Here is a 13486-nt window from a genome sequence, read left to right on the forward strand (position 1 = left end):
TAGAATTAAATTACATTTTGCCCCCAAAGCTCGACGAACACTATTTAGAACTACATGTCTTCTAATCAAATCACCCCAAATGAAACCCCAATAAGATCAGGTAAAATTCCAATTGGGATACTTCATAAAATCTTAAGCTTTGTAAATGTTGAAATTGTTGTCAGTAAGGCAAACAGTTTTGAGTTATTTTTACTTAAACGTATCCCTCTCTAAAGCAGAATAAATAGAAAACTATAGCTAGGTAAAGAATAAAGATCTTGAAAACATTTAATGGAAAGTTTTACAACAGGGAGGCTTGCAGGGATTTTCTGTCCTATCCTATAAAATAAAGAGCTAATATGCTAATTAGACCAAACAGCAGAATGACTGTTCAGATGACCTTCCAGACGAAGCCAGGGCTGCGAGGACTGCAAGGGCCAAACCCCTTGCATGAATTTCGTGCATCGGGCCTCTAGTATAAAATAAAATGTCCACAGCATTGGGGGCCAAGTTAATTTGGTGGGGGGAGGAGGTGGGGTTAGGGGTAGGGGTGGGGGTGGGAAAAATGTGGGCTTTGGGTGCTGCCAAATCTCAATTGAAATTCAACTTCATTATTGATGCATCGGGTGACCAGGGGCCAGTTTCTCTTTCTTTCTAAGCCTCACCAGCAAAGCAAAGATCAGATCATTTGCCTTCAGGGTTTTGTGTGAGTTACAAGACATGATGCAGGCACAGCTCTGAGCCCAGTGCCCAGCATAACACTCAATAAATAGCAATTTCTTCCCTTGATTAAAAAACAAACAGGTCATCATGTCTGAGGTGTATAAGGCTGTATGATACAGCACATCACGATGGATGCTGCCTGGAGAGGCAGCCTGCAGAGAAGTGAAGCGACCATTCGCCATATATGTCGGGTGCAGCAGGCCCACCTTTAATTTCTGTAACAATGCGATGAGGAGGTTCCCAAATTGTCCCCATTTTCCACATGAAGAAAGTGGGGTTCAGGCGTCTTAAGTTACCTGCCCAGTGTCAAATAGATCCATAGTCTTTGTACTTGACCTCTATGCTATTCTGCCCTGCCGCAAATCAGCAAACTAAAAGGTAACTTTGAGGGGAAATGCAAATCATATTAGAAACTGTAAATCATGATTACATTTCACAAGGAATTATCTCAAGATCTGAGACACTGACAGTTGAGCTGGAGGGGGCACCACATCTGGTTTGGATCAGGAAATCTGTGCCCTCCCTAATACCAATTAAGTGACCACATAGTGGGTGCCTGGACCCTAAAAAATGTCAGAGAGAGAGAGAGGATGAGAATGAGAATTGAAAGGTGTGTGGGCTGGTCCAGCCAGCGTGGCTCAGTGGTTGAGCATCAACCTATGAATCAGGAACCAGGAGGTTTGATTCCCAGTTAGGGCACATGCCCAGGTTGTGGGCTCCATCCCCCGTGAGGGGTGTACAGGAGGCAGCAGATCAACGATTCTCTCGCATCACTGATGTTTCTCTCTCTCCCTCCTTCTCCCTTCCTCTCTGAAATCAACTTAAAAATATATTTAAAAAGAAAGGTGTGTGGCCTGTATAAATTTAGGGTGTTTCAACTAAAAAATGGACAAGCTGATCGGGGAGGCCCTTGAGGAGCACAGGTTCTGGAGGTACTGTCTGGGTGTGAGTCCTAGCTCTGCCACCTATGAGCAGGTTCACGTTGGGCAAGTCGCTTTGCTTTTCCTCTGTAAAATGGGATGACAATGGTCATCTCAAGTGCTGGGATTATGGGTTATTAATGTCTTTTATGTGCTCTGTTATATTTTTCAAAACTCCTCACATGCTTGTATTACTCTTGAACAGAATATATGTGATGCCTATTAAGTGAGGTGATGATGCCGAGAGGCAGGAAAGCTATACCCGTTACCTATGTGCCCAGCTCACAGGCCTTGCCCCAGTGCACTCCCTGCTGCAAACAGTCACTCCCAGTTGCAGCGAGACTAAGCTCACCTTTTATTAAACCTTCCTAATACCAGGAGGGGCTGACACGCGCTGGGCAGGTGGAGCACGTGAGCAGCAAAAGTAGACAAAAGGGGTTGTCCACAAGCTGTAACTAAGCAGTGTAGGGGCTGTCGCTAGTTTTAATTGCAAGGTTTCACATCATCTGTAAGCAAGAATTCACACAAAACACATAGTTGAAATGGAAAAAAATCAGCTCATCAGTAGAGGCTTACAATCCCTTATCCAAAGCCTCTGGGACCAGATGTGGTTTGGGATGCAGAAAACTTTGCATTTTAGTAAGGCAATAGGGTGCACACACTGCATTTTACATACCACCCCCAGGAGGGTCCTCTGGGGCAGCCCCCTGGTAGCAAAATATGTGACTATTCACACTGGTGGAACCAAGACTACACTGGCCTGGGATCAGTACAGCTCAGGCATTGTCACTAAAGGGGTTTGCAAAATATGTCAGCTTTCAGAGCTTTAGGTATTTTAGAACTGCAGATAAAAGATTACAGGCCACCGTCACCATCTTTGGGATCATGACTCTCATGAGTCTGCCATAACTCTGATAAATTACAAATAGGGATTCTAAAAGTAAACCTGAATATTCAAGCAGTATAGAAAACATAGCTGTTCATATTCCCAGGGACATGACATCTTCAGAGTCCAAAGTATATGACTAAAATCAACATATATCAAGCCAAAAGCCAAAAGATGTGAGACAAATAATTGCATCAGCCAACATTTATGATGCCCTTAAATTTACTAGACACACAAATCTCAAGTCCAGTGAGCTCACATCAGCATGTTTACCGCCTATGCAACATGCTCTGTAACAGAATGGCTCTGTGAGAACCAGGACTGTCCACCCCCTTTTCTCAGGACAAACAGAACTGGTAACATTCATCCCCGGAAGAGTCGGATTACAGGGCTGAGCCAGAAATCACAGAACAGTCTGTTTGACCTTCAGAAAGGAAAGGTCCTCACAGGCCTGTCTGAATGTTTCTGGGGTGTGTTTGCTCTCAGAATGGAAGTTAGCTGGGCACTGTCGTGTAAGGGTTTGCTTCCCACTCCCTCCTAGGGACCCCTGAGTGAGCAGCTGTCTCCAGCTCCAGGCTCTCCACATCTCCCCCCTCGCCCACCTCCTCTAGCTCTGCTCCCCACACAAATCCCATGCTACACACTAACAAGGAACTGAAGCATGGGCTTGTAATGATTATTTTTTAAGAGCCACACACAAAAAAATACAGTCTGTCTCAGTCGTGAGCAACAAGCTAATATTTCAGAAAGCACTTTTACCTAAGTTTGCTAAATAGAAAAAATTATGATTCAACAGGAAATTGGGTAAGTCAAGCAGAAATTTCAGCATGTTTTTGAAGATTTTGCTGTCTCAGTGGTTATAGTTCTAAACCACAACTTTGAGCTCTGGACACAAAAACTTGACGCAGTGTTTATTGGCTGATGTTTTTAGCATGTACATGTAAAAGCCTCAGCAACAATGCTGATGTGGAGATGAGCCTATCTAAGATTTCCCTGAGTACTACAGAAATTCTCATCGGCCACAAAAGTCACTTTACTGATAAGGAATTAGTTTTGAAGATAATAAAAACATTTTTGACCTTAATAATAGTTTGGTTTCATAAAATTTCATGCATATAATAAAAGTACAAAGAATATAACAAACACCTGCATACCCCAGACTGCTTTGGTCAAATATTAACCATATTTTCATCCTCCTCCTTCTTTTAAAGAACCAAAATGTTACAAATATAGTTGATGCCCTCTGTATGTCTCCCCGCACCTGCTCTCCCTACTCTCTCTCCCCCTGGGGGTTACCACCATTCTAAACCAGGTGCTTATTTTTATCATGTTTGAGCAGGTTTACAACATGGATCTATATCCATAAACAACATATATCATTATTTTTGCAACTCAATTTTTCATGTCCTGTTATGCTTATACTCATTTCATTCAATATTTTAAATGTAGTCTAGTTCATTTTTCTAATTGCGATTTTCCATGGCATGATACATTTTGTATCATTTCTAGTCTGTGACTAATATTGTCACATATTTTTCTCAACTAGGTTAAACACCCGAAGAGCTGTCTTCATGTAGTTGATAGTTTCGTTTAAGTGAGTAACGATTTTGAACCAAAGTTTTGAACTCAATAACTATGTTGATGTCATGGTTTGAAACTTTCCAAACGTTTTTACAAAATAATTTCATTAAGAGTGTAACCTATAGATAATAGTATTTGAGCTGGAAGAATGGGAAGAAAGACTGTTGTGAAAATAACAAAAAGTTATAAAAATAAATGTTGCTGTGCGACCAAGCTGAGCCAAGTTCCTGGGGTTTTCAAACAGTGAGCCAACGTCAGACACTTCTTTCTGGCGCAGGTGAAGGAATGTTGGGGACCTCTAAGCACACAAGCACCTCACCTGCACTGGCTCCCAGCCTGCTCAGGTCCGAGCTGTTGGGGCATGAGGAGGCCCTCGGGCGCCTCTTCCCCTGGTCCCTAGGAGGAAGAGGAACACACACAGCACTCAGCGCACACCAGAGCATGTCTCTTCGGTAGGTGTCGGGAGTCGGCCATGTAGTTTCTGAGGAAGCCACAGGGTGACCAGATCCCAGTTTAATCGACCTCTAATTTCCAACCAAGATTCACCTTTTGAAAACAAGCCATATTTGCTTAACAATATGAAATATAGTTACTAGAAATAACAACAAAAATAAACCCAAAGTTGACTTTGCAAATAAAAAAAGAATTTTACCACAAGAGGTCACTGTGAGAATAAGAAAGAACTCTTCTATGCTTGAATTACAAAAGCCTAGCATTTATGAGTTGGGAGCAATATCTCTCTCTCTCTCTCTCTCTCTCTCTCTCTCTCTCTCTCCTCCCTCAAGACCCCCCTCCAAAACAAGTTCCCAAATTCATCAGATGTTCCCAAGGTTACAGAGCAAGGTCAGATCTAGAGCCCAAGTCTTATCATTTCCAATTCACTGCTCTTTCCCATCACAGTGTCCTGTTTCCTTTTTAAAAATTAAATGAATATTCTCTGAAAATGTTTTATTTTTAAACATAATTTAAATGTTAAAAAAACTGAAGCTAAATTTAGGCAATCCTAGATAACAAAATATTTTATATTACAAATAAAAGAGTGATGGCTAGCCAATAGCAGGATTATACTAGTATACCGATTTCTTTTTTAATTAAGGTTACGTTTAATATAGAGATGGTCTATGAAGGATATCATTTCTGTTTAGGTAGAGCTGAAACTTAAAAGTACTTACTTTGAAATATCTGTGTAAAATTCCAAGACAAACAAAAAAAAGCACAAAACACTGAGAGAATAGTGAAAATTTTGGAACAAAATTTTATTCATCAAATATAAAATTTGCTCTGAAAGCCATAAGGAGTGTACATACATGGGGCCAGGGTTACCCACGAACATCCATCTGTATGCCCGTTGCTCCTGCTTCCTGTGACGTGAGATGCCCATGAATGTCCAGTGCTGGTCTTGCTTGACCTTTCCTACTGCCCCAAGGCTTAGCTTCTCCAAATATATTTTTTCCATAAATAGGTCCTTTTTCTCTAACACTTGATCTTATCATACGAGAGAAAAGATCAAGCTAACCTTCTTCAAAATGTCTAATTAGTTCAGTGATGGCAAACCTTTTGAGCTCGGCGTGTCAGCATGTTGAAAAACCCTAACTTAACTCTGGTGCCGTGTCACATAGAGAAATTTTCTGATATTTGCAGCCATAGTAAAACAAAGACTTATATTTTTGATATTTATTTTGTACATTTAAATGCCATTTAACAAAGAAAAATCAACCAAAAAAAAATGAGTCTGCGTGTCACCTCTGACACGCGTGTCATAGGTTCGCCATCACTGATTTAGTTAATACTCTGAAAAAATTACTTCATTTTTATTCAGGTAAAAACATAGGTCTGGTAGCAAGGTGTTCCTAGACAATCACACGAAGAAATGGGGGTGAGATTCTTATTGTCCACACTCTCAGAGTTGAAGTAAATGAAGCAGATCTCAGAGAAGATAGAAAAAAAAGAAAGCGACCCTCCAAAGAGAGAAAAATGCCGCAAGCTTGGGAGGGTGTGAGGCTGGAGGTTTCCATATTTACCACCCCTGGAAATAACCAGAACGTGCGAGGACAAGAGAGGCAAGGCCCTCTTCATCATTGTCCCAAACAACTGCTGCGATCAAGCAAGGTAGTTTTCAGCTGATGGCCTTTCAAAGTCACTGAGGACATGGCCAGTGATGAGGTTGCCTTCCTATATACCACATTTGTGTACCCCCAAGGGGGGGGTGGGTCCTTCTCAATACACAAGCGCAGCGGTGCTGGACTACACTGATTCTCAAGAACGGCACAGGCCTGGAATGGGCCGATCATGGCACAGCGAATGGATGTGCAGGCTCTGCACACAAACCACCGAGGTCTAAGTTCAGGGCCCAACGCTTCCCAGCTCGGTGGCCTTAGGCACGTTACTTAACCCCCTGGCCTTGATTTCCTCCTCTTAAAATGACTGCAATGCCTCTATGTAGTACACTGATTGGTACATAGGAATAACGTAACAAGTTGTCACTGTTATTCCTCTCTTTATTCTGAGCCAACAAACACCTGTCTGAGCAGTCCAGTGCTAGACATAACATTCGAATGAGTTGCCCTAAAGAAATGTAAAGTCTACTCTGAGGAACTAAGGGACTTTTTTAAAAATGGAAAATGGCAATAGAGTCTCTGTACAAGTACTAGAAGGTGAAATTCAGTGGGTTGCAGGAACTAGAGGGATGCCGAGAAGGAAGCCGTGGACCACAAAGTGGGCCTTAAAAGAATAAAAGCTGAACCAGCAAATGACAAACCTCCTCTCAGGGGAAGAGTAGCATGAGTGAAGGTGAAGAGGGCGTGAGGAGCCTGTTTCTCAGGGCAGGGGAGAACTGCACCGGCCAGCAAGATAGGCATAGAAGGTTTCTGCTGGGAGGTATTGGGAACAGCTGCCTGAAACTTCGGGTGGGTCCATGGAACCGATGTAATGGGCAGTGAGGAGCTGTCACGGGCTCTTATACAAGCAGGTGATGAGATTTAGAAGTATCCAGTAGCAAGAGTATTTAGGAGACTTGGAGAGAGGTTAACAAGGTCCTTCGAGGGTGAGAATGGGACTGGACAAGAAAGAAAAAATACAAGAGACCCTATACATGAAAAGTCGGTAGGATTTAGTGATGGATTTCAGGCAAAACAAACACAGGGTAGACCTGGAGGCACAGGAGAGTAGGACTGCTACCCAAAACAGGGAGGGTGGGCAGTAGAACAGTTAGAGGTGTGAAGTAAGTTTGGGTTTTGCCGCATTGGATTTCTGATGGAAAATGGAGCATCTGCAAAGGAGATGTGGAAATCAGGACAAGAGCTCTGTCAGAGACCAAAGCAGCCCAGGGAGCAGCAGCCCCAGAAGACTGGCTCAAACCCCGGGCTGGCGGAACAAGCCCGTCAGAACGAGGGCAAAGGGCAGAACGGGGAGAGAGACTCCAAAGGAAGAAGAGAAATAAAACATGCTCTCATGTAGCCCAAACTGTTGTGGAAATGAATATGATGAACAGGTCCACGAAGATGAGGACTGAGGAAGAACTGTCCAAAAATTTTGTGTTGAGTCAATGATCTTAAAGAGAAGAACCCCCTCTTTCCTAAGGAAGAGGAGACTAGATGGCCTTGTCCTCAATGGAAATCTATTTCCCTGTAACTTCTACCCATTGGTTTTGTTTCTACTAACCGGAGCCACAGGAGACAAATCATCTTTCTTGACAATCCTTGAAAGATGGTACGTTCACCACTTAAAGCTATGACCTAACACCCATGGGTCTACCACTGACTAGCTGTATGAGCTCAGGTAAGATTTGTACCTAAACGTTGGTTTCCTCTGTGTATGAGGGGGTGGCAAGTAATGGCCCTTCTCCCCATAGGGTTGTTGTGAGGGCGAAATGATATCAGGTGAAATGGCTCAGCGTAGTGCCTGGCACATGGCGAGGACTTAAGTGTTTACTGTCACCGCAGCTGCTGTCATTGATGTCATTAACAAACTTCTCCGTTCCTTCAAATGTTTCTCATTTGGTAAGGTTTTACATATTCTTGCCAGCCCGTTGAGTCACTCTGAGTGTCCCTTGGTCTGGATTCCTTTTACAGTCTGGAACCCAGCACTGCGCTGAAGGTGTGGCCTGAGGAGCAAAGAGGTGAGAGTCGAAATAATACAGCCTGACACTATATTAGTGGTTTTGGTGGTCACTTCACAGGGTTGGCCAAGTCTTGTCTTTTCTTACACAAGCAGCTCATCCTTAATCGTTTTCTTAAACTCGTTCTTATTGAATTTCAGTGTTATATTTGGTAAAGTGTTCCTGCCTATCAGCCGGTTTTAGATCTTGATGCTGTCATCCAGGATAATTGCTCCTCTGCCCAGTTTCCTGTTCCATGTTGTTAAAGGCCATAATTATATTTTTCCATGATTTTGATGTTCCAAGGATAAAACAATTCCAGAAATTATTCCGTAGAGCTACTCTGTGAAATTCTTCTTAGAGGTAAAATAACTCCATTTGATTTGTTAAGGTTGTTTCATCTACAAATAACAAAAACCTACCTCTGACTGACAAACAGTAAGGGAAGTTTATTGGCTCATCTGACCCGAAAGGTGAGAGCCAGGGTGGGTTTCAGGCATGGTGTGATGAGGGCTTTGGCCTCATCGCTCTGTAATTCTCTCAGGTCTGCCCTTCCTTTGGTCCCATCTGCAATCAGGCTGGAGTTCTGAAGAAAGCAAAATGGATTTGGCATTCCCAGGCTTCTCGTCTGCAGCCCACATGTGTCCCAGTTATTGACAAAGGACCTCGTTTCACTCTGAATGGTCAGAACCAAACTCTGTAGCCGAGGCAAGGCCATACCCAGACCGAGGTACTAATCAGTCACACTAACGACATCTACTGCTGGATAAAATATACACTGACAATAATAATGATAATGATAACAACAACAACAATAACAATAACAAATGAAATATGTTTCTTTAAAACTATTCTAAAATTCAGATTTTGCTATAATCAGACAGTTCTTCCAATCATTGCAAGTAAGGTTCTTTAATCAGGGGTCAGCAAATTTTCTCTTAAAGAGCCAGACAGAACATATTTTACGCTTTGTGTGCCAAGTGGCAAAATGGAGGCTGGTATGTAGGGACTTTTGTGACCATTTAAAAGGTCATGACTTAGCCCTGGCCAGGTGGCTCAGTTGCTTGGAGTGTCATCTCATACACCAAGAAGTAGCGGTTTGGTTCCAGGTCAGGGCACAGACCTGGGTTGCAGGTTCGGTTCCCGGTTGGTGGGTGAACAGGAGGCAACAGGTTGATGTCTCTTTCTCTCTCTCCCCCTCCCCACGTCCCCTCTCTCTAAAATCAATAAGCATTGGTCGGGCAAGGATTAAAAATATAACAATAAGAAAGGTAGCAATTTAAAACCATATAAACAATTCTTAGCTCAAGGACTGTAAAAGCCATAGCTGTCTGGTCACATTTGGCTCCTGGCCTGTCGTTTGTTGCCTCCTGCTTTAGAGCAATAACTGGATATTAAGTCAACTAAATAGAAGAATTTGGAATTAAGAAAAAAAGCATAAATTTATTTTTATTTTGGAAAAATTACATGTAAAACTGGAAAAGGAAATTTTAAAGGATACTTATGATAAAAAGAAAATTTGGCAAATTTTGAGCTAAGCGTTTCCTTACACTAAGAAGATGACACTAGGCTTGAATTCCCAGAGCTCAGAGTGAAAGCCCCATTTCATGATTCCATGACCTTCGTAGCCGCGGTTTCCAAGAGCCTCATGTGAAAAGCCCTCAGGCCTCCTCACTGCTGCACCGAGGCCTGAGCACAGGGGACGGTGCTGTGCCTGCCTCTTCGACAGGACATTTCTGAGCAAACGGATGCCACAGGGTCCCCACTCTGCTTTCCATCCCTAACGCCTCAGCCGGGGCTCCAGCTCACACATCACCACCTCCTGCCGGACCCCGACGGTCACCTCTGCCCGGGCTCTCCCTTCCCCACACGTGGCCCACACTGCCGCCAGCCTCTCTGCTGCCCAAAGCCCCTCAGGGGCCCCGCAGTCTGTGGCCGCAGGGTCCATGCCCTGCTGCGCCAGGCCACCTGCCACCAGGTCAAACCCCCTTCGCTCTGCTGCTCCTTTAGGAAAGCACACATCCCTTCCCCTATTGCACATCAGCCCTGGGCGGCACCGCAAACCCCCGAGCCCAGGAAACTTGCTGTGATCTTCAGTCAGAATGAGGTGCCCTTGCCTGGCCAGCGTGGCTCAGTAGTTGAGCATGGACCTATGAACCAGGAGGTCACAGTTGGATGTCCTGGTCAGGGCACATGCTCGGGTTGCGGGCTTGACCCCCAGTGTCAGTTCTCCTTCCCTCCCTTCAGCAGAGAGAAATCACGGAATAATGCTTTGACAACGTTTGTGCACATGCAGATCACCCAGATATGTTATAAAGATGGGGACACTAATTCAGCAAGTTTGGGGTGGGGCCTGAGATTCTAAATTCTCACAATCTCCCAGGTAATGTTGCTGCTGCTCTTCCACGGACCACACCTGAGTGACAAGCCAGATGCGCCCGTGAGCTCCTCAAGGACTGGGTCCACTTCTGCACCTCCCAAGACATGCCTCCTACATGAAAACTATCAAACAAGGTGGGACTCCACCAAGTCATTCTGACCAACGCATCTTCTCCAATTTAAAACAGTTTCTCGGCCACATTACCCTTAATTTCTTAACAGAATAATGACTTCATTATTTTTGAAAAAAATGATATATTTATTATTATTAAGGCCAGGCAATATAAGGAAGTACAAAGAAAATTATTAAAAAATCACCCAGGATCCCACCACCCAGAAACAAATATTATTAATATGTAGTAACCATCCAGACATATTTTGCATATATTCAGATAAAAGAATGAAAGAATGGAAAGGTGACTTGGAGGAAGGGCAGGTAAAGGATACATATAAATGGGATCACAATACATGGCATTGCAACTTTAAAGTATGAACTATAAATTTTACTTGAGTTTAACAGAGAAACAGAAATTGAGGTGAAACTGAAGGGATTGCAGAACTTCAGATGAATGGGTCCTCCCAAAAGATTTTAGTTTCTAAAAGATTTCTCTGAAGTTAAGAAAAAGAAAAAATAATGAAAAACATTAGGATGCTGAAATCATTCTTTTTAAACAATATACTTCAATTTCAGGCTGTAGCTACTGACAAATCTATTCCCTATTACAAAGTGAAGTAATTAGCACTCATGCTTCCTCCCAAATACCGCTTCTGATTATTTATGTCACTACGACATCATCAAGGTTTCCATTCCACAGCCATCATTTTCAGACTTGTTTACTTTTAATTCAATAGGAAAACAAAGTCAATACTCACCACAAATGCGTCTACCATAGCTTCTTCATTTCTGAGTTTTGAAATCTGACTCACCACTTTGTTATCTGAGTTATCTAGAGAGTGCCTTAGTACTGTAGACCCAGAGTTCACTCACATTTGGAAATGTCTGTTGCCTTTTTACTGACGAACAACTTGGCGGGTGACATGGTTGTCGGGTTGTCCTTCTTATACTTAGGACTTCACAGACGTGACGTGACTGCCTTCTAGCACCGAGGGACGCTCTAATAAAGCCGGGGCCGCCCGCCTTTCCTCCTTTTGTGGGACTTGCTTGTTCAGCCTGGATGGCCAGAGGAGACCTTCTTCCACTTATCCCTGTGATCAACCATTACTAACTGGTGTGGACTGTGTACTGGGCAGTGTTCTAATGCTGAGCACTGTTTGGCAATGTTTTATATCAATTTTTTTTTTTGGCAATACAATGTGTCCACCTGGTCTTCAGATTCAAATCTTTATTTCAGAAAGTTGTGTTCTGTTATGTCTTAATATTTTTTCTGGTTCCTTTGGCTCTGATCTCTTCCATTCTTAGTGGATTTATGTAAAAATCAAGTGAGTTAATATATCTAAATCACTTGGAAGAGGCTGGAACTTACTTCAAAGTAAGATATTACTAAAAGGAGGAGGAGCGGGAGGAGGATTCAGGAATACAAGTGTCACACCTCCCATGTCTATCTCAATCTCTCTAATAGCTTTCCAATCTTCTTACCTTCTGCATTTTGAATGAGTTCCTCTAGCCTGTCCACTAAGTCTCATTGTATTATCAGCTGTTTTATTCTTATTTTTCATATCTAACGTGGCTTTCCTCTCCACATTTATACCTTTCCCTCCATTTCTTTTTAGATAACTATGAGCATACTTTTCATGGGTTTATAATCTCTAATTTGAATTCTTATAAACCGAAGAAGAGCTCTTGTCCTAGCCAGTTTGGCTCATTTGGATAGAGCATTAGCCTGTGGACTGAAGGGTCCCAGATTCGATTCTGGTCAAGGACACATGCCTGGGTTGTGGGCTCGCTCCCCAGTTGGGGACATGCAGGAGGCAGTCAATCAACGATTCATTCCCTCTCTCTCTCTCTCTCTCTCTCTCTCTCTCTCTCTCTCTCTCTCACACACACACACACACACACACACACACACACACACCAATAAAAATATTTAGAAAAAACAACTACAAAGCAGAGCTCCCCCCTGCCATTATTTTTTTTAAAAGAGACTGATAACATTATCAATCATCTCTTGGAAGCTATGCAAAATTGTTTTAACGCTTTCCTTGTTTTTGGAGAGTAATTCTTTTTGCGATTCATTTTCTTCATCTATGTTTGTTAAATTCTTTACATATCTATGATCAAGTCCCATGTTAACTCTTGTCCTAATACTAATTTTCTTTAAACAGCGTCATGTATTTGTTGCATAATGAAAAGGATCCACAGAGGAGAGACCTGGGGTATGCTGCGCCTTCAGCTTTAGTTTTCTTGAACATCCATTCACCAAGTTTGTGACTTTTCTTGATTTTGAGTGTGTGTTCCCTTGGTTATGTGTAGCAGGTTGCTATGACTCACAGAAAAGCCCTGTGTTAACCTATTGAACTGCACCCCCGCCCCAAACTAGCTGGCTCACAGGAAACGAGGCGAGCATGTCACCCTCAGCTTCACCCCCCACCCCCACCCCACCCCGTTTGCTTCATGATCTGGATCTTGACTGTCTTGAATGGGGTCTTTACAGTGGCTTCCTCACCTCTCCAGTGGCCTGCCCACATCCTCAGATCTCGTTTCTCTAATAAAAGACACCTGGCTACAGCTTTCTGAACTGAGAGACTCAGTTTTAGTGAAACCTGTTTCTTCAAGGTCTGAGGAGGTGTCTGCTCTCAAATTCCCTCTTGTTTTCATCTATATTTCACAGAGTCTGGAAGATTAACTAGACTCCTTTAGTTGCAATATTCCAAGTGACAAAAACCTCATCTATTACACCACAAGCTGTACCTGTCAAAATAAATAAAGGAAAGAAGAAAGAAAGGCAAAAAGGAAAGGAAGGA

The 13486-nt window shown here is 42.9% G+C and overlaps 1 protein-coding gene across 1 annotated transcript in view; it reads right to left on the reverse strand.

Moving 5' to 3' along the window:
• ARMC2 (armadillo repeat containing 2) overlaps window positions 1-13486 on the reverse strand; it is an 89960-nt gene that overhangs the window by 54800 nt on the left and 21674 nt on the right. The window contains exon 6 of the mRNA XM_015572718.1: window positions 4409-4485. Coding sequence (XP_015428204.1) covers window positions 4409-4485 — 77 coding nt within the window. The remainder of the gene's footprint in view (window positions 1-4408; window positions 4486-13486) is intronic.

This window comes from Myotis davidii, unplaced genomic scaffold, assembly GCF_000327345.1.
Source record: "Myotis davidii unplaced genomic scaffold, ASM32734v1 scaffold68, whole genome shotgun sequence".
In the NCBI taxonomy this organism is placed as follows: domain Eukaryota; kingdom Metazoa; phylum Chordata; class Mammalia; order Chiroptera; family Vespertilionidae; genus Myotis; species Myotis davidii.